Source organism: Lynx canadensis, chromosome A2 (assembly GCF_007474595.2).
Source record: "Lynx canadensis isolate LIC74 chromosome A2, mLynCan4.pri.v2, whole genome shotgun sequence".
NCBI lineage: Eukaryota > Metazoa > Chordata > Mammalia > Carnivora > Felidae > Lynx > Lynx canadensis.
The window spans coordinates 96,256,038-96,275,902 of record NC_044304.2 but is presented as its reverse complement, the minus strand read 5'-3'; the positions used below and the strand labels follow the sequence as shown (position 1 = coordinate 96,275,902).

Sequence of the window (19,865 nt, the reverse complement as noted above, 5' to 3'; positions counted from 1 at the left end):
TTTATTGGTACAAAATCACCAGCAAAACCTTTCTATGTTCATGAGCTTTATGAAGTTTGTATATGTATTATTTTTAAGCAGTAGTAATTCCATTATTAGAATTATATATATAATCGTTATCTGTCTATATCTTCATATCCATTATATATACATATATGACAGAATGCCTCAAATATATGTTATTTTCAGAAGAAAGTCACTGAAGCATTCAGTTACCACTGCAAACATTCTATAGTCATTGCTCACACACCAACCAGACAAGGAGTGGACTCAGATTACTATGTCTCATCTATGACAGAAGTTCTAATTTCTCATTCCTTCAGTGTTGAAACAATCTCTATGGAACCAGGCTCCAAACCAAGTTCACTGGAGTTTGTTTCAATATTGCAAGAATGGTAAGATTGATGCTCCTATCATCTACATGAAATACACATGCTCTTTCAGATGGTCATATCTACACTGTTATAGATGTTAAAACTTCATTAAAACAAATCATGCTGTAATTGAAAACACACATACCAGGCTTTCCTCTTGGTAGCCTTGCACATAATGACTCCCCATGGCTTACAAGAATTTCCAACTAGTGCAGGAACATTTATTAATTGGTTGCCCAGTCCATTAAAGATAGAATTCAGAATGTTACTTTTGGAAAGAATGCCAGACTTAAACAGGATGCTCCCTAACATCTAAAACATCTAGTATAAATGACAGAAAATATTTATATCGGACATCACATTCCAGCTTCTAATTTCATTTGAATATGGTGAGAAAATTACCCATAAATAAATAATATATCAAATGACAATTCTCACATCAATTAAAGATTCTAAGAATAGAGCTACAAAGAATCTAAAATAGATGCATAAGGTTAACCTATAATTGATATCTCTTATTGTGGAGCTACAATGATCTATTAAAGACCATGGTTATGTGATCTTTAGTCAGATTGTTAAAACACACACAGCCACACGCATTCATACAAATGTAGGCTAGTATAATCCACAATGAAGCCTTTAACGTGAAATCTATTAAAAATATGTATTTTTTACTCCCAAACCACATTCCAATTCCTGAAGGAATACAGAGCATTCAATTATTAATGATTCTTTACATTTCACAGTTCCTGGTGTCAGGAAATATTTTATGTTGATCTTTCTTGCTAGACTGTAAGCTCCATGAGGGCAGGATCTATGTTTATTTTACTCAGCACTATCATAATGCTTGGCTGATAAAGTTCAATGACTATTTGCTGATTGGTTGATCTTAAAACCAGTAGGGAAGGATCATATGACAACAGAATGGTGTTCAACTATGTTGGTAAAGGATTTGTACATTTGAAATAATTTCTGTGAGTTCATTAATGTCTCTTTTTTTTCTGTCATACATTCAAGAAGCATTAAAATTAGAAACAATCCTAATATTTAAAAAGTAGTATCAACTATACCAACAGTAAGTGTCCATCTAGAGTTATCACAGTATGTAAAAAGTATTCACCCTCTTCTGTTTGCAAGCAATTTCTACTCAGATGCCTTGCTGGCACCTTCAAAACAAGAACAAAAGAGAACTTACATTCTTCCCCCTAGTAACTTCTCCCTTCTCAGGTATTCCCATTCTTGTCCATTATGTAGGTTAAAATACCTGAGCTATTTGACTATTACTGTTCTCCGGTCCTTATATTCAAATATATGTTTTTATTATCTGAGAAAGTGCTGAGGGTTGTGCTTCCCTGTTCCCTCACGCAGTGCTCTAGTCCATGCCTTCAGCTTCCTGGCTCCCTCCCCAGCTCTGATCTGTGAACATCTGATGCCCACCACATGAATTTTACTAACATTTTCCTTTCACAAACTTCACTGGTCAAAAGCCTACAGTACATCTTTAATTTATTGTCATGTTTTAATGATATTAGCTAAAACGTATTGAGCCTTTCATTGCACTAGGCATTTTGTATTTGTTTTCTCAGGGCTCTATATTATCTTATTTTCCTTGATTCCATTTCTTACTAACCCCCAAATATGCTTCTCTCCAGGAACAATGGTTTCCTTACTGTGTCTCATACGTGCCATTTCCTACCTTTGGGACCTATACACATTCCTTTCCCTTCATTCAGAAAGCCTTCCCTCTCCTCTCTGCCTATGTAGACACTGCATATACTCAAAGTCCAGTTGAAATTCTACCTTGTATCTGTAATGGTAACTGACTATTCTTGCACCATGCCCTCTGTACACTCCGAATTTTTATTGTATTATGCATTGTACAATTTAGCATCTAGTGACATGCTATCTGATAGGAAAGCATGCCGCATCCACACAATGACATACACTGGGAAACAGTGTGGTTACACTCCGAGTAGCCTGAGGTATACAGGTCAACTTAATAAAAATGAGTTTGTTTTAGAGACTGTGAGGAATAGAGAAAAGTATGCAACACTGTTTCTGGCATGAATACAGTTGGGGAAACTTCAATCTTAGAATAATTTAGACAGAATAAGGCCAAATAAAAAAATGTGTTTAACAGGTGTGATAGAAAGAGAGCAACGTCCTAACTTCAGAAGAAGAAAAAGCCAGTGCAGGCTGGAGCTTGCAGTCTTCTCTGAACAAGTCTCTATGCAGAACATGGGTATAGAATCACAGATTCAAGCACCACCAAAAACATCATGGCCACAAAAGAAATTGAAATCTATATAAACATGACTTAGGATGATTTGTCAGTCTGTGATCATGACCAGTGACAGCCTGTACCAAAAGTGCAGAAGCACTAAGAGAAATATTTAAGATTTGCACTGATTTCCAGCAGTGAAAATAAATTATCCTGTGTAGGTCACCTGCTGAAGAAGCCTATTTAAAGATATTAAAGCCAATTATCCAATGCAGAGTATCTCAGAAGAACAGATTTTGTTTGTTCTGTGACTACCTGGAGTGAATTTTTGGCAGTGCACATAATCTAAGCACAAATAAAAATCAGCTGAAAGAATCTAATATAAAAGTTTACTTATTGCACTAATATATCTATTTTTAACAACATGATTCATGATTATTAGAAGTTCCAAAGAAGGCAAAGTTGATTTAATATTGGTATTTTTTGGAAATCAGGTTATTTGTTTTGTTTATCTCTAAACTTAACAGTGATAACAAAATTAAAACAATCTTATATGATAAAGAGGTGCATGAGTTTGAGTGGGGCTATACATTTTCAGTAGTGAATGGAAAGAATGCATATATGAAATCTGTAGGTAGAATTTGTAGATGAAATATAAATACACTTTTCAGTTATGAGGAAAAATATTCCACTTGGAGACCATATATAATTGTTGCTCGTGGAAGGAAAATGTTTTCAAACTTTTTGACTGTCTCATTTATTTCTGTATACACCGGTTCCTGCTCTCTATAAGTGACTGATTTTTCTTTTTAATACAGCACCCAACCCCAGTTCTTCCTGCCACTTCAAATGACACCTATCCTCCAAATATGAAGTCCGAGCCATTTCTCTACGTCCTAGGACGTAAGAAAATGACGGATGCGCAGTACAAATGCTATGACCGCATGCAGCAGTTACCCCCATACCAAGGAGAAGGTAAGAAGAAAGATGTATGCAAATATGTTTCAAACAACATTAAAGGTTTTTTGCTTCAGTGGGTAAATATGTGTTGACTAGTTTTAATATGCCAGCAGTTTTAACGGTGGTTTTCAAACTATGGTATGCTTGTATATTTCATGCTGGACACATGCCTACTTTCTTTGCTCAAGTCCACCCAACTGGTTTTGGGCTAACATCTACACTTATGACAAAATTGCTACAATAACTCAGTATTCACACCTAGCAAGGAGGAACAATGCAGGACGAAGTGAGGGAGAAGAATTGGAAAATGATAGGAAGGGAATGGGAAAATGGTGGGCAGAGAATTTGCCTCAGGTGAATCCTGTCAAAATCCTGTCTTGTTTTGGGTTAATTAGGCAGTATCTTCCCTTAACTGTCAATTCGTTGGCAACTAGTGCTATTCCTTCTCCTTTTCTAGCCCCAGTTCCCAGAGAAATTAGAAAAAAGCTATCTCCTAGGCAGGCATTGTTTATCTGTCACCTTCTCTAGAATGCTCTATGTGACTGTTCAAATATTTTCAGGGCCAAGCCTATTCTCTTAGCCGTAGAGGGCTATGTGATGGCCAAGCATACTACATCCATTTCAGTTCTCTTCCCTGTCCCCTAAAACATTTGAAAAGACCCAACAAGATCTTGTACACCCTTGTATATTCTAAGATAACACCGCTTGGTGTGTGTGTTGGGGGTGAGGGGGAATATCAGTTAACTATATTCTATTACTACACATGTTTGCCTTTAAATAGTTAAATTTCTATTTAATTTCTACTTCCTGTTTTTAGAATATTTCTTTTAAACAGAACTCAAGACAGTAGAAAGATAGATACATGTTCTTCTTCGGTCTCCAGTAGTTTCAGTGTTTTTTAAGAAACTGAAAAGTTATTAGATGCAACTCTGCCCAAAGAAGAAATCATTTCTTCTGAAGCAAGTGAAACAATAGAAACACAACATTTATTTTCAGAGACCAAGCGAGAGCAGACTCCTTCATTCACTTCAGTCTTAATCATTTTGGGAAGCTGAACTTTTGTGCTATGATCATTCTTTTAAGATTTCTTCTCTTTTTTCTGTTTTTTTCTTTTTCTTTTTGCTTTTCCTTCCTTTTCTTTCTTTCCTTCGTTCCTTTTTCCCTCCTTCCTTCCTTTTTTTTTGTTCTTGGACTGCCTTCAAAGCCTGAGGCTTATTCTTTTGAATAGCTTTATAGAGGTCAATCTTCACATTTTAGGGTAGATTAAATTTTGAAAGCAGTGAGACACCACTAAGACCCAATGCTGATAAATACATAAACTACTCGAACTGAGCATTATTTTAGCTACTAACAAAGTGTGATTCTAAAATAATAAGACTAGATTTCTGTGTGACCTGTTATCTGTGTACAAATGCATCTCCCACAGGAATTTTGAACAATTGAATTTTAAACCCTTGGATTAAGAATAGAACTATTCAAGGCAACCCCTTTGAAGGTTAATGGCTAGTAGGATCCATATGTTACAAAAACATCTAGTTTTTTCAAGGTAAGCCTCTGATTCCAGGGGTGATACTGCATATACCTTTCACAAGATTTCTTTGCAGCATTTCTGGAGACATTTTCAAGGAAAGATTTTAGAGGAAAGATTCCATACAGATGACATGTATGTCTTTTGAGGAGCAAATGGAGAAAACCCTCTAAAAATGTAAACTCTATTAAGAGTTGGAAAAGTTAATATCTTTATTTTGTTGCTGTTGCTGTTCTTTTTAATATTTGCATATGCATGTCCAGAGCTCCAAAATAACCATCTATTAAATAGATAGATCCTGTTTAACACTGTCAAATCCCTGCTGATGATTCTGCAACTTTTTCCAAATACAGTGTTAATTTCTTTCTGAATAATCAGGTCCATATTGCAACCGTACCTGGGATGGATGGCTGTGCTGGGATGATACACCGGCTGGAGTACTGTCCCATCAATACTGCCCAGATTATTTTCCAGACTTTGATCCATCAGGTAAAATATTTCTTTTTATTTTACATTTTGCTTCGCTTTTAGAATTTTCATGGTTCTGAAAAGAAAATCAGATATAAAAGATATCTATCTAATCATACTCTGTGTGTTTCAGCATTTTCTGAAGAATTTTCTTACTTGAAATATTACTCAGTTGCACAAATATTACAAGCTATCCTTATTTTTTAAGTCGCATTACTGGTCAGTTGTGTACATTAGGTCTTAAATTCTAAATAAAAGTTAAATTTTTATATATTTTAAATATTTGTTATTAAATTTTAGTAAAATTTTAAATTAATTTTTTTAAACTGTGAAGTTTTACTTAAATGTGGTTGTTCTTAAGTTTTCAATTGTGTCACATTTAGCAACTTATGCAAATGATTGGTCTAGAGTTCGGGTCTACTGGGCTGATATAGCATGCACAATGGAAATTTGATATAACACTGAAAGTTATATAGGGGCATCTGATGGCTCAGTTGGTTAAGTGTCCAAGTTCTGCTCAGGTCATGATCTCACGGTTCGTGAGTTCAAGCCCCATGTCAGGCTCTGTGCTGACAGCTCAGAGCCTGGAGCCTGCTTCAGATTCTGTGTCTCCTTCTCTCTTTGCCCCTCCCCTGCTCTCTCTCTCTCTGTCTCAAAAATAAATAAACATTAAAAAAAATTTAAAAAAGAGAGTTATATAAAACTGTCATGTCTAAAGGAAAATAAACCAGACGGTGGTAACTCTAGACATCTACTAGATTTCTGTTCCAACAGTAGATTATTAAAATATGTTCAGTAAATAAGACTAATGCTGTTATAATGGATCATACTAATACCCAGCTCCATGCCCTGCACAACATAAGCAGTCAATAAATGTGTGTTAAGTAAATGAGTGACACCAAATTCATTTTAGTTATAAAAGTAACACAGGAATACTTTTCATTGAGTGTCATTTTTAACTTTTCAAAACATTTTCATATATATTATCTCATTTTATATTCACACAATATTTGATACAAAATTGCAAGTGTACCAAGTCCCTAGAGCTCTTACCTAACCCTCTCTTTGTAAGTAAATGCAGGGGCACCTGGGTGGCTCAGTAGGTTAAGCATCTGACTTCAGCTCAGGTGATGATCTCACAGTTTGTGGGTTTGAGCCCCATGTCAGGCTCTGTGCTAAAAGCTCTGAGCCTGGAGTCTGCTTCAGATTCTGTGTCTCCCTCTCTCTTATATATATATAATATATATAAGTAGGTGCAACAGTCTTGGAAAAGCATTTGGGAAGCAATATTTCTAAGTCTCCATACAAACTTGTGCAGATTGAAGTACCTTTAGAACCTTCTAAGGAAGACATGTTTTTCCTTCAGGCCTTAATCTAGCCACACTGGTGTAACTGGAAGTTGGGTCAGGATGCTTAGGCAGGATAAAGGTCGAGGAGTACCAGCTACCAAGTGGAGTGAGAAGCCAGAGGGCTGACAAGATGTATCTCTGAACTGTCAGCTATCCAAATAAATTGGAGATCTGGAATCCAAGATGCTGTGGTAGTTAGTGGTCAGGAGCAGTGCAAGGAATGTGTAAAGAGATGTTTGAGTTTGTATAACAGCCTCAATCCAGAGACTAGCTACGTGGGGATAAGGGGAATGGATTTGGGTAGGTGTTAGCAATGAGTGATTCTCAACTTAGCTAAGAATCTAGGAAACTTAAAAAAATCCTGATGCCTGGTACCACCCCAGATATTCTTAAATAATTAGTTTGGAGCATAACCTGGGCATGATCTTTTAAAGTTCTGCTTGTGATTAAATGTATAGCCAAGATGAAAATGTGTTAAATAATAAAGAGAGTCCAGTTAAGAAAGTGGCTGGTACCAGGAAAGCTCAACCAATACACTAAGTAGCTGTGCCCATGGGAGGGAGAGCCCAGTATCCGACGAGACTGTACCAGAGGAGTAAAAAGCAGTAGCCACCTAGCTTCAGGGACTGCAGGTGTTGGGGCCAGAAAAATTCTGTTCCAAAACACTAGATAGAAAATCTGCCCTAATGAAATACTATATGGGATTAACATACTGAAAAGGGAGTATAAATCTTAGTTATAAAAGAGACCCATATGCTGAAACTAAGCTACAGACACACGATTTAAATCCCAGTTAACAGGTGAGGTTTGTGCCTGAGAGCAGAGTGTGCCTGGGTGTGCCTGAGTCCCAGTCTGCTGACTGTGTTTAAGTTGCTCTAGGTGTTGAACTGGCTGGCTGGGAGTCAGGGCCCCGGGTAGTCAGTTCATTCCGTCTCAAGCTCCTGATCCCTTTTAACAAGATGTGATATAACAGAACACAGTAATCCCTCCACACCTCACAGTGCCGATTTTCCTCAGTGTCCTTTTGGGAGTGGTTCAGTGGAAGAGAGTTGGAATATTCAGTGAGTGGAAGGGAATGCCAAGGTCCTGACAGGAAGGATCTTCATTGAACTAACATTTTGAAGGGAGGAATCAGTGTTTGTTTCATGCTTAAGAGATTATGTATGAAAAAACCAACCTTAACTTTCAAATTTTTCCAAGAGTTGTTTGGTCAGAGTTTCTACCACCTTTTGGGATCAACCAGCCCATCTGTTTCCCTTTACTCACTGATAAAGAATGGCAAGAGGTTACTGCTGCACAGACCGAAAGTGAGATCATCAGTTAAGATAGAAACAATAGTCAAATGGTAAAATCTAGTCAAGAAAGTCTCTGGAATCCAGATTAGAGCAGAGAAATTAGTCTGTCCCTGTATCAATGTTTGAGAGATGCTTTTCGTGCATCTAGCAAGGATGTGATCCAAAGTTCCACCCCGTAAGACAGAAATAGTGAAAATGAGATTATAGGGGACTACTTTAAAAACCAGTTCAGGCCAGCCACTGCTGAAAATTCTCATTGTGAAAAGAGGAAGGGCTTAGTGCTGTGCCCCTGCTCAGCACTACATTCCTGTAAACTCTAACTAAATGCTATTTGATGATAATCTTTCCATCTTTTATTGACTCTTCCCAGTAAATGATGCTTCATTAATCTTGACTTGACAACTACATTAGAAGTAACTTGATTGGCACAAAGAGCTTTTCTGCAACTGAGACTACAAGGCCAGTTCCAAAGCAGCAATGGGCTTTTGCCAAAATGGCTATACTTACTGACTAAAAGGCAAGTTTTTGGTCAGCAAAACAGGGATTTCCAGGCATAGATCCATCTTATCAGCCTGGTTTGTAGAAAGAACCCTCTCAACGGGGAGACAAATCCACTTCAAAAGAAAAACACATGTTAAAAATACCTATTTCACCAAACGTAAATTCTTTAGGATTTTACCATTGACCCAAAGCTACACCTTGATGATAAACAAAACAGTTTCATGAAATGACAGAGATTTCATTTTAGACAAAGTGCTTGGTAAAAGACAGGTCATGAGAGAGTGAATAACAGCACTGAAATTCAAAAGAGGCTGGTGGCCTGAAGGAATATGCTAGAATGTAAAAAGCAGATTTACAAGGAGGTGCTCAAGGCCCTGATCTTAATGTCACTCAGTCAACATTAATGGCACAGCGCCAAGATGGTCAACATGGTTTAGGACAATGATTCTCAACCCTGATACCCTTTGGAATTGGTGAGCTTTTTAAAAATGCTAATGCCTGGTTACCTCTCCAGTTAATCAAGTTTGAATCTCTGGAGATTGGAGCTGAGCATCTGTAAAACCTCCATATGAATCGAAAGTGAAATAAGCATGCTGCCCTCTTCATGGGGCAGTCCAAACTTAAAATATCTTAGGGAAATACCAGTATCACAGCACATGCAGAGTGGCTCCAGACTATGAAGGGACAGCAAACTGTGTAGTGTAAGTAAATAGGGATGTTTGGTTTGGAAAGGGAAGTTAGAGTAGACATATCCTTTCTTTGAATATTGAAAGACTTGCCAGGTGGGGAGGACAAGTTCTTATAGCTGTAACAGGTAGAACCAAGAAATGCTTAGATCCAGACTTTAGTGACATCAAAACAAAATAATATTTCCTACAGTCTTGTCCATGATTGGAATGGACTTCTTGAGGAGGAACACCCCTCCCTCCTCCATAGAATATATTTTGCCTTACATAGCTAAATAACATTGTTAAAACAGATTGTATTCATTTTGATAAATAAGCTAGTTTCTGACAATATAATAAAGATAAGATGCTGCATTGCAAGCCACTTTTCTAAAAATTGCAAGAAGCTTCAACAAATAGCATTAGCAAAATCATTGACCAATTGTCAATATCAATTTTTCTATGCTGATTAGTGCTAACCCTTTTTTGTTAGTGTGTCCAGTGGTGATTCTTTTTTTTTTTAATGTTTATTTATTTTTTAGAGAGAGAGAGAGAGAGAGAGAGAGAGAGAGAGAGAGAGAGAGAAAATGAGGAGGGCAGGGGCAGAGAGAGAGGTAGACACAGAATCCAAAGCCAACTCTGAGCTGTCAGCACAGAGCCCAACATGGGGCTCAAACTCACAAACCGTGAGATCATGACCTGAGCAGAAGTTAGACACTTAACCAACTGAGCCACCCAGGCACCCCTCAGTGGTGATTCTTTATATAGTTTTTGTCCAATGGCTATCTCAGCAGATTTACAATTAAAAATTTTTCCATTTAACTTTCTAACAAATTTACATTAAGCAATGATGAGTCTCATAGGTTGCTTGAAAACATCTTTTGCTTGCAGAATGTGTTTTTTCATCCAATTGAAATAATTATTAGAGTAGACATACAAACAAATCTACAATTTTAAGCTTGAATCTTGTTTAATTTGATAGCACCTGTTTCAGTTCTATAATTAAAAATTTTAATTTCCCTTAAATCTGCCAAAGATAAAAGAATTCTCATACTAGCTCTTAGCATATTGATTGACTAACCATAACTACTGATAGAAAATTATTTTAAATATTATGAGATCTCAGTGATGTTTCAGACAAATAAGGTTTTTTTTTACATGAATTGTTTTCTTAGTATTTAAAACAATAACAGTTTCCTCCAAATATTAGTATGTGATTCAGACTCCCACATCCTGGACTAAAAAAAAAAACCCAAAAGTGATACAATAAAAGGTCTATCCACAGGTGGGACAGCTCTTTGCCTTTGCCAATGAAGAAAAATGCTTCAAAAACATTTTTGCCAGGAAATTATCAAAAATCAAAATTTTGTAAGTGTTCTAAATACACTGGTAAAACCTATTTGCATATTATACCAATTTGAGGTTGCTTTATGATATCTAAGGCAATAAGTGCATTGCAGAGATACTCTGGAGAACTAGAGGAAGTCAGAATAACTCAGATTAAATTTGGCAAGTGCATTCATTTCAATGTGCATTTGTTCATTATTTTCTATTTTATTTAACTCAATATAATTTTTTCTTCCATTTGTATAGCCAATCAGATTAGATTTTAAATACTATCTTACAGTCAACAAATTATTTATGATTCTTTGGGTCACTGAATGGAGTGTAGATAACTTGCCCACAGAACTATGAGCCTTAATACAGAGTTAACTAGCTGCACAATAGCTTTGGAATCAAGCAGACCAGACCTGGATTTGACCCCTGGCCTTCCTACTTGCTAGCCATAGATGGGGAATTTACTCAACCTATCTGAGCCTCAGTTTCCTCATATGTACAATGGGAAGACCAATACCCATCTTAAAGGGTCATTATTAACATTTAAGAAAATAATTCTGCAAAGTGCTTAGCACAGTGCCTGGCCCATAGCAAGGTGGAGATCTTTAAAATGCCAATCCAGCCAAATCAGCAAATTTCACTATCACCTGAGAGATGGTTAAAGAAGTAAATAGCGAAGGCTAAATCTATACATCCCTAGTATGCCCTCTGTGGGATAAAGAGATGATTTAAATGAAATATTTTTGAGAAGCACAAAAATTATTTCTTGATACACCTCTTAGTTTTGGACTTCTTTGTTCTCTTGGATTTAACTATATGAAATTGCCAATATTTGACCATCTGACTCACAAAAACTGTGGTTTCATACAGTCAACCTAATAAATAAATATTGCATATAAATGAAGATGTGGTCTTGCTCTTCTCATATAGTTTCTATCTAAAATCAGAAATGTAATGTGGCTTTAAAAAAATATGAGGTACAGTATAGGTAGCACTTTTTAGTGCAAACGACCTGACATTAAATCCTAGCTGACCCACTATCCAGTGACTTTTCAAACTCTATAACCTCTCTCACTCTCTGCTTCCTGTTTACAAAATGGAGATATAGCAACATCCGTTTTATATGGCTTCGCTGATGATAAAATGAGACAACGCATGCTAAAACATTGTGCATAATACATCTTCATGATGGTCTCCATTGACCTATATTCACATTCAAGTTATATAAAGTGATTAACATTGTGACATGGCTTTTAAGCTTTATTTTTCCATCTTGGTAGTTTGAGATAATAACATAATAATTGTGTTTCCTTAACAGAAAAGGTTACAAAATACTGTGATGAGAAAGGGGTTTGGTATAAACATCCTGAGAACAATCGAACCTGGTCCAACTATACTATGTGTAATGCTTTCACTCCTGAGAAACTGAAGGTAGGTTCTATTTCAAATTTCGGTATTGGGTGAGAATGCCATTATTTTTACATAGAAATATATGCATCACTATGAAACACCTGCTACCAAGATGCCAACCTATTTTATAGAAGGAAATCAGATAATGGCCTGTAAGTTTCTAGGGACTCTATGAAGTAGTATTAGAAAAAAATGACATTCTACTTCTTGTTTTGACACCTGGTGTCAAAGAGTTCCATGAGCATATAGAATCAGGCCATTTATAATGAGGCAAATAGTGTCCATGGGAAAGATGATGGGACTCCCCATTCAGACATTAGGCAGCATTTCCAGGGACTCTCTAAGATGTCTCTTCTGTGGGAAAAATTCCAAAATTAGAGATTTTTCCTCAAGCCACAAAGTGACAGTTTCCCCTCTTCCCTGCCCCCAAGATGCCAGTTAGAATTTTACTATCAGGGCTTGAAGGAACCCTTAGAAAGGGGCTGCCCATCAGCCTGTAGATACAGGTGTGGCAGTTTAGGTTATTTTCAGTGGAACTACTTTTGTCTTACTGCCTGTTAAATATTTTTAGTATCATCTCTGCTTGGATACATTTAAGCCAATGGGAAAAACCCAGATACTTACTCTCCAAATGCATGAGAAATCTGAAAAAAAAAATCACTAAACCCACAATCAGCCTCCTCTTTCCCACTGAGCTGGGAGAAACAGGCAGTGTTTAACCACACAGCAGTAGAAACCTTTTGTTTCCTTCAAAGATAGGCCTACATGCTAAATAATTACTGAGTTGGAAGCTAAAAGCTCATCAGTGCTTCTGTTTGCTACAGTGAAGATTTAGGAGTATAGAAAATTTTCCTTTTATTAAAAACAAAACAACAGCAAAAAACAAACAAGATGAACAGGTAGCCTTGAGACCAGTTGACTAGAGACCAGAAGGACATCTTGTCACAGGCGTAGGCTGGGGGCACCAATGCTGGTTACTGCTTTACAAATTGCATAGTCGCCTCTGAGAATTAGATGCATGTCTACATCCTAATGGAGAGCTATTTACGTAATAAGGTCTGACTGAGATGACATGTCACCAAGTAAGGAATACCTGAATGAGTGTTAATTATGATTTTACAGGAAAAAACTGTAATCCTGTTAACTCAATTGTTATAAGGAGTACATATCCAAGTAAGTAGTTCTTCAGGCTGCCATATTTGACCTTCTCATTCTAGCCACATCTGAGATAGAAAGAAAGGATTTTAAGAGTAAATGTTCCCCTCTGGGCACCTAACATAATGATTGAAATTCTTTGAACAAATCTTCCATCTATATACAGGCAAAAAAAATTTTTTTTTGTTTTGAAGAAAGAATCTTAGAATTTATTAAAAAAAAAAAGCACTTCTCAGTCTTAAGAATGACACCAAGAATGGCAACTAAATTATGAGCTGTTGGTTTAATCTTAGACAACTTTATTTCAAAAGAATAAATATTTTTTAAAGTAGTCTGGAGGCAACTGAAAGAAAATCAATTGTATAAAATTTTCTTAGAAATAAAAATATACAGAGATAAAAATAAAATAGTGACAGAGGATGGGGCATGAGCATATATCTAAATTAAAAACAGTACTTTCAATGACAAGGGGATTCTACATGGTGAACTATTTAAAAGGAAGAACTCTTAGAAAATGCCACTCCTGGTTTTGTCTAGTGGTAAAGTGAAAAAAATAGCCAGAAAATGAATTGGTGGGAGAAAAGACAGCAGCTGAGTATCTGTTTTTTTGCAAAGATTCCTAAATACTTCCTAAGAAGGGGCTTATAGGCTATTTTGAAGTCTTTATCATAAGTTCTAGATATAAACCAACGACTCCAACCTTAATTATCATTTCTGCAAAGATAAAAAGCATTCTGTTAGGAGAGTAGTATCAATGAAAATGGCAAATAATATGCAAATACCCGGTCAAGTGGTGAACAGCCACAATTCAGGAGATGTTGATTAGTTCATTTTGAAATTCAAACTCCTAGAAAAGCAATATTTGTTTCTGTCCAGCAATAATGCATTTAACCAAACAAAGGACTCTGCATGCTTTGAGAGCCTGTTAGTGGAATCAGTACTTCAATATCAGGCTCTTCACGAGTAAAGTGACAAGAATCAAATGCAGAAGGGTCATGATTTGTACATAAATGCCACATTCTACCAGGAATTAAAAAACTTCACAGAAATTATCCAACTTATTTATACTGCGTTTGTATTGTGTGTTCTATTGATTACTAAGTGGTGTCAGCGTTTGCTTTATGTTTATGTGGTTTGAACTGATATTATTAGGTGAATAGAAATTACAAATTGTTTTATCTCTCTGACTTGAGCTCTGGACCTATATGATATTACACCCATTTTCTTGTGGTTAGTGTTTACCTAGATCATCATCTCCCCATCCTTTTATGTCTAGTATTTCTGTATCCCAGTATTTAATTATGTTTCTTATAAGTAGTATGTAATTATTTTAAAAATCATTTAGTTTGACCAAATTATTTTACAGATAAAAACTACTGAGATCTAGAGGGGTGAAGTGGCTGACTTATGAGAGTCACACAAAGACTTAATCACTAATACTCTGAGTAAAGAACAGCTCTGATGAATCCAGTCTTACATTCTTCCCACCACATCATGCAAATTCTATACTATTTAACCTGTTAAACCCAAATATTATAATTCAATATAATTTGTCTGAAATATGTTATAATTTTAGATTTTTTTAAAGGAGAACAATTGTTGAATTACACTTATATTAAAAATAGAAACTATTTTCCCTCCTCTATTATCACTTATTTGCCTGTTTATTTTTATAACTGTTTCATTGTTGTTGCTGTTGTTGTTGCAGAACGCATATGTCCTGTACTACTTGGCTATTGTGGGTCATTCTTTGTCGATTTTCACCTTGGTGATTTCGCTGGGGATTTTCGTGTTTTTCAAGTAAGTACCCTCATAGCATCTGCTTTTTACTTTCTTATTTAAGGTACTGAAGTAAATGGTTAACTCTGCAAGAGTTGGGGGAAGGGTGATCTTCTGCAAATCACAAGAGAAATGCACCACCAAGAGTCATGAAGTAGCAAGGAAAATAAAATTAATTAAAACCGTTTTTAATCCTATCTCTGAGAAAAATAAGGTGGAATCGTATAATTCTCAAAGGCAATATGCCTTTCCCAAAATGAAACAGTCCTGTGAGCCCATAGGTATCCTGTTAACATGTTAAAGGCTCCACTTACCATTGCTAAGGTTGCAGGAAGTATTGAGCAGAGGCTCTTCTTCCTTCTTTTACCCCCATCCTAAAATATGGAGGTCATGGCCAGAAGTTCAAATGCACCTTGCCTAATTATGAGCTGTATCACAGGTGGATTTGGCCGGTGGAGAAGTGTGGCTACTGAGGCCATGATAGTGTTTAGTCAGAGAAGGAAGGTAAGGCTCCCTTCTGGCCTTGACTCACTCATCCAAGACCAAGGAGAATCTCTGGAAGAAGAGTCAAGTGTCAGTATTTTGCCCTTGCAAACCTGGCATCATCCACCACAGTTACCTCCTAAGACACTGTGAGGAGTAAAATCCCAATGAGGTTTCTATTCCAAGGCTGTGTCTACGTACTTGATTGCATTATATATGACAAAACATTGGTATAACTACTGATTTTGTATTATTGGAGAATTTGAAACTTTAAATCTGTTTTTTTCAGGAATGACTTCATAATGCATGTGAGATAGTAACGAAAGTTAAAGTCAGTTCTAGAAACATCCTAAATTTAGTGTAGTTCCTTTAAATCAAAGGCAGGAGGCGCTACGTTACCCTTTCATGAGAACTCTAATTTCTACATTACAGGGCTGTCTCCTTCAACTAACACTTTTTTTAGTTGCAGTGGTATTATATAAATGGTAAAGAAAAGCTCCTTCATAGGCTCAGACTACAAATAATCCTCCACACTTTACAGATGTGATTATGTAACTAAATATACAGTGATTCATATATAGTATAACAGAATCTTAATTTGATTTTTGTTAAAATATTATCATGATAATACTAAAGAAGCCTAACCCAAGGGGGGAATCACCTGTAAACACACCCTTAACACAACTACTATTATTTTTTTCCTTGATCCTTTTTAATCTTTGCCTTTATCTTATACCATTATCATATTATGTCTGTATCTTATATAGTCAAGATTCTTATTCTGACAAAGGAACGTAATTGAATAGCAATTTTTTGTTAACTGCATAATAATAATTAAATAACAATAAATAAATAATAAATTAAATAAACAGAATGAGCTCTTTCCATATATGGTTTAACAGGAGAAAGATATAAACAAAGCAATAAGACATAAGGGATCAATTACTAGAATTAGAATAGAAGAGTATTTTCAATTATAATGATCAGAATACAACAGAGTAAACACACAGCATGATTAATCTTGGAATGTCTATTCATTTTTCAACTGCACTTGACCACGGTGAATAAATACATCATCATGGCTCCCATACAACTTTGATTAAAAAGTCTGTCACTAAAAGTCTCACCTTTAAAATTTTTAATGTAACCATAAAAAATTGAAAGAAAAAGCCCCCAAGTTTGTAATGGTGAAACTAATAAGTGTATTCAGGAGTTTAAAGATAAAAAATGTCCAGGGAACATTTCTTACTTCTTTATTTCTCCAGTCACTTAAATAAGTGATAGGATGTGAGAGCCAAATCAGCAAAGAAAATAGCAGTATTCTTTCAACACTCATGCTGTATTAAGCCACTGAAGATGGGTGTTTAAAAGTACAGCACATAAGTAAAGTAAAATACTTCTCAACTCCAGTTAGACCCAGAACACAATTAATCTCGCTGAACCCATGAGAGAATTTGGGGGCAGATTGATTAGAAAGCACCTAATATTGTCCTACTATCTCTCAGTTCCAAAAGCCTACCAAACAGCAACTTTAATCTTGGGAGGAAAACCAGCTCTTATGGATTTATAATCTGAGTGCGATAATGGGGAGACATAAACCGAAATAGCTTGTTCTCCAAAGCACATACAACGAGACAAATAGGATATGAAAAACACACATGCTGAGATATCAAATATTCAGATCTAAAAGCAGTCATACATGATTTTTATACTTGTTCTTAATTTTATCTTAAACCTGCTCAAACTAAAAATATACAGGGCATTTGTGTTTTTTCTTAAAATTAAAGTATGTTTCTGAATCTTCAGATTTTTTTCTTTACATTTGCATTTCATAAATATTAAAAGAAGGTAATTCTGATCTATCACTGGATTTTATCTTTTAATTAGCAACATTTTCCCCAAATTGTTCTCAATGTTCAACATCACCCTTAAGGTCTCTACTTCATATTACAGTGGAAGCTTCTGTGATTTATGAGTTTAAGATGCATCATCTGTGTAAACCTGAGCAAAAAAAAAAATCATAATTCCCTCGCTTAATTCCACATTCCCAGGGTTGAGTTATTTTGCAAAATCCAAACAATCTATTTCATAAAAATTTCATGAAACCAAAATGAGAAGTTACACCCAGCCCCACTTTTCAGACCTAATGCCCCATTCATAATCATCCCATTGAAACTCACTCTCAACTCATCAAATGTGCCTTATAGGATCTATAAAAAGGAATAACCCTGCAGGTGTCCTCCTCAAACCAGCAGGCTAAGAAAGCCTGCAGAGGAATTTAAAGTCACTAAATACACGGGAGGCTGTGGAACTGCCAATACATTGCTGCTAAAAATCTGGGAAATTACTCATATATACTCATTTTCTTTGCAGGAAAATTAGTTAGGAGCAACAGTATGGAGAGGGATTAAATAGAAACATCAAATTTATTCAGCAGGACTCCTCACTACTACATGCCAATAGTAAATGTCAACAAGAGAGTTAAGATGAAGATACCCCGAGGGGAGACAGGCTTGAGAAAGCCACATAAGTGGACATTTATTTGTGTGCATTTCCTGACCATTTTAAGCAAGTTTGCAATAAAATTCACTTATCCCATCAGTTCCAGTTAGAATTATCAATTGACATTTCTGTGGAAGAATCCTAAATTACTAAATATCTAACTCTTTTTTCTCAGGAAAGCACAGTAATAGAACATTCATTATCATCCATTTTAACTGCTTGATACTCATGCCTTACTTACTGTTAAATTTTGAATATTAATTACTCTTGCCTGAAAGTTAATAGAGATATATGTTGGAAGATGGGGGGGGGGGGTGTCTTTATTGCATTACATTGTCTACATTACATTACATTGGCCATATCAGCACAAAAGGAGGTTTTCCACTGGGACCTTCCAGAAGCAATACTGATTCCTCTCTACTCATCAGCATTCACTATTATTCTGTCACATCTACATAGTGGATGGATAGATAACACTTTATCTTCTATAGCATCCACTATGATACATCTCCAGCTGCCTTCCTATTGCTCCAAAGAAACCACTAAATCAATGGCACCAAAGATAACCTCCTTTCTCCCAACCCACCCTTGACACAACAGGATACAAAAGATAACTGCCAGTCATATCTTGGTAAACTGTTCACTCATAGAATAGTGGTAATAGGAAAAGAAGCAAGAATTATGATCAAAAGGGAGTTCCTTAAGGATAAAGATTTTGTGCTAAATCCAAAGGTATAAAGTCTCTTGTCAGAGGGGAAAGATATAAAGAGTATTGGGTTTCAAATTCTTCTAGGAGTTTTAATGCAGTCCATTCCACGACTCTCTCCCCTTCTCCTTACTTGTCTGGTCTATTGTGAACAAAATATGATAGCCAGGTAAAGAAAAATTTAGCATTACACTGAGAGATATGACTCCTTGTACTAATCACAACAGTTATTCCAATGCACATTTTCTCATGCATCGGTAAATTCAAAACAACTTTTACTTTTTTTATTGCTTGCATCTTTCCTCATTTACTTTGAATGTGACTGTAATTACACTGTCTTATAAAGGACTGAACACTGCTCTTCCTTATCCTCTGATATCAGACTGTTTTATGCAATATGCAAAACTCAAGGCAAATAGAAATGCTTTCTCATATGACTAAAAGCTCCCCAAGAGCACACACATACATACATAGGGTCCCAATTATTTGAAACAAATAGTGTGGCAGATTTACCCCAAGTAAGCTAAAACCATGAAAATAACATCTAGCTTTAGTCTTAAAGTATGACATCTTGAGATTCATACCTAGGTAAATCATTATCTCTTCCTCACACTTGAGTGACACTTTGGGCCAAGACAGACGTCAATTATGTTCTCTTATCCTCCTGCTATTAGAGAATTTATAGTACTTAGGGTTCCTTGTCTTGCAAAGAGTAAGCAATGTTCTGTCTATCTAAATAACTGTTTCTTTTAATCAAGAGGAATGAAGTATAGCTAACATCAGGTTTGTGCTATTTTCTACTTAAGACCTTTCAGATCTGACAGATCATGTTCATTCAAGCAACAAGGTATTTGCATTGAGAACAATTGAGCGCATAATTACTCATGTTAAGTTCAGTTACCCTCTTTAGCATCCTATACCTCTCCTTCAGAACAGTAATCATAATAAGAGTAAATAAACAGTTATTTAGCATATAAGGTCTCTGAAGGCAGAGGCTGTTTTGTTCATCCATATACCCCTAGCATCTACCAAAGGTCTGAACCATATGGTAATGTGTGTTGGATTTTTAAATGGGTACACAGTGATATGTGTTAGATTACTGAAGGAATTTTAATAAATTTAAAGTAACTC

The 19,865-nt window shown here is 35.9% G+C and overlaps 1 protein-coding gene across 1 annotated transcript in view; it reads left to right on the top strand.

Annotated features, from left to right (window-relative positions):
• Positions 1-19,865, top strand: part of CALCR (calcitonin receptor) — a 58,881-nt gene that overhangs the window by 3,232 nt on the left and 35,784 nt on the right. The window contains exons 2-5 of the mRNA XM_030294717.1: positions 3,414-3,570; positions 5,462-5,572; positions 12,018-12,130; positions 14,973-15,064. Of these exons, the coding sequence (XP_030150577.1) occupies positions 3,414-3,570; positions 5,462-5,572; positions 12,018-12,130; positions 14,973-15,064 (473 nt within the window). The remainder of the gene's footprint in view (positions 1-3,413; positions 3,571-5,461; positions 5,573-12,017; positions 12,131-14,972; positions 15,065-19,865) is intronic.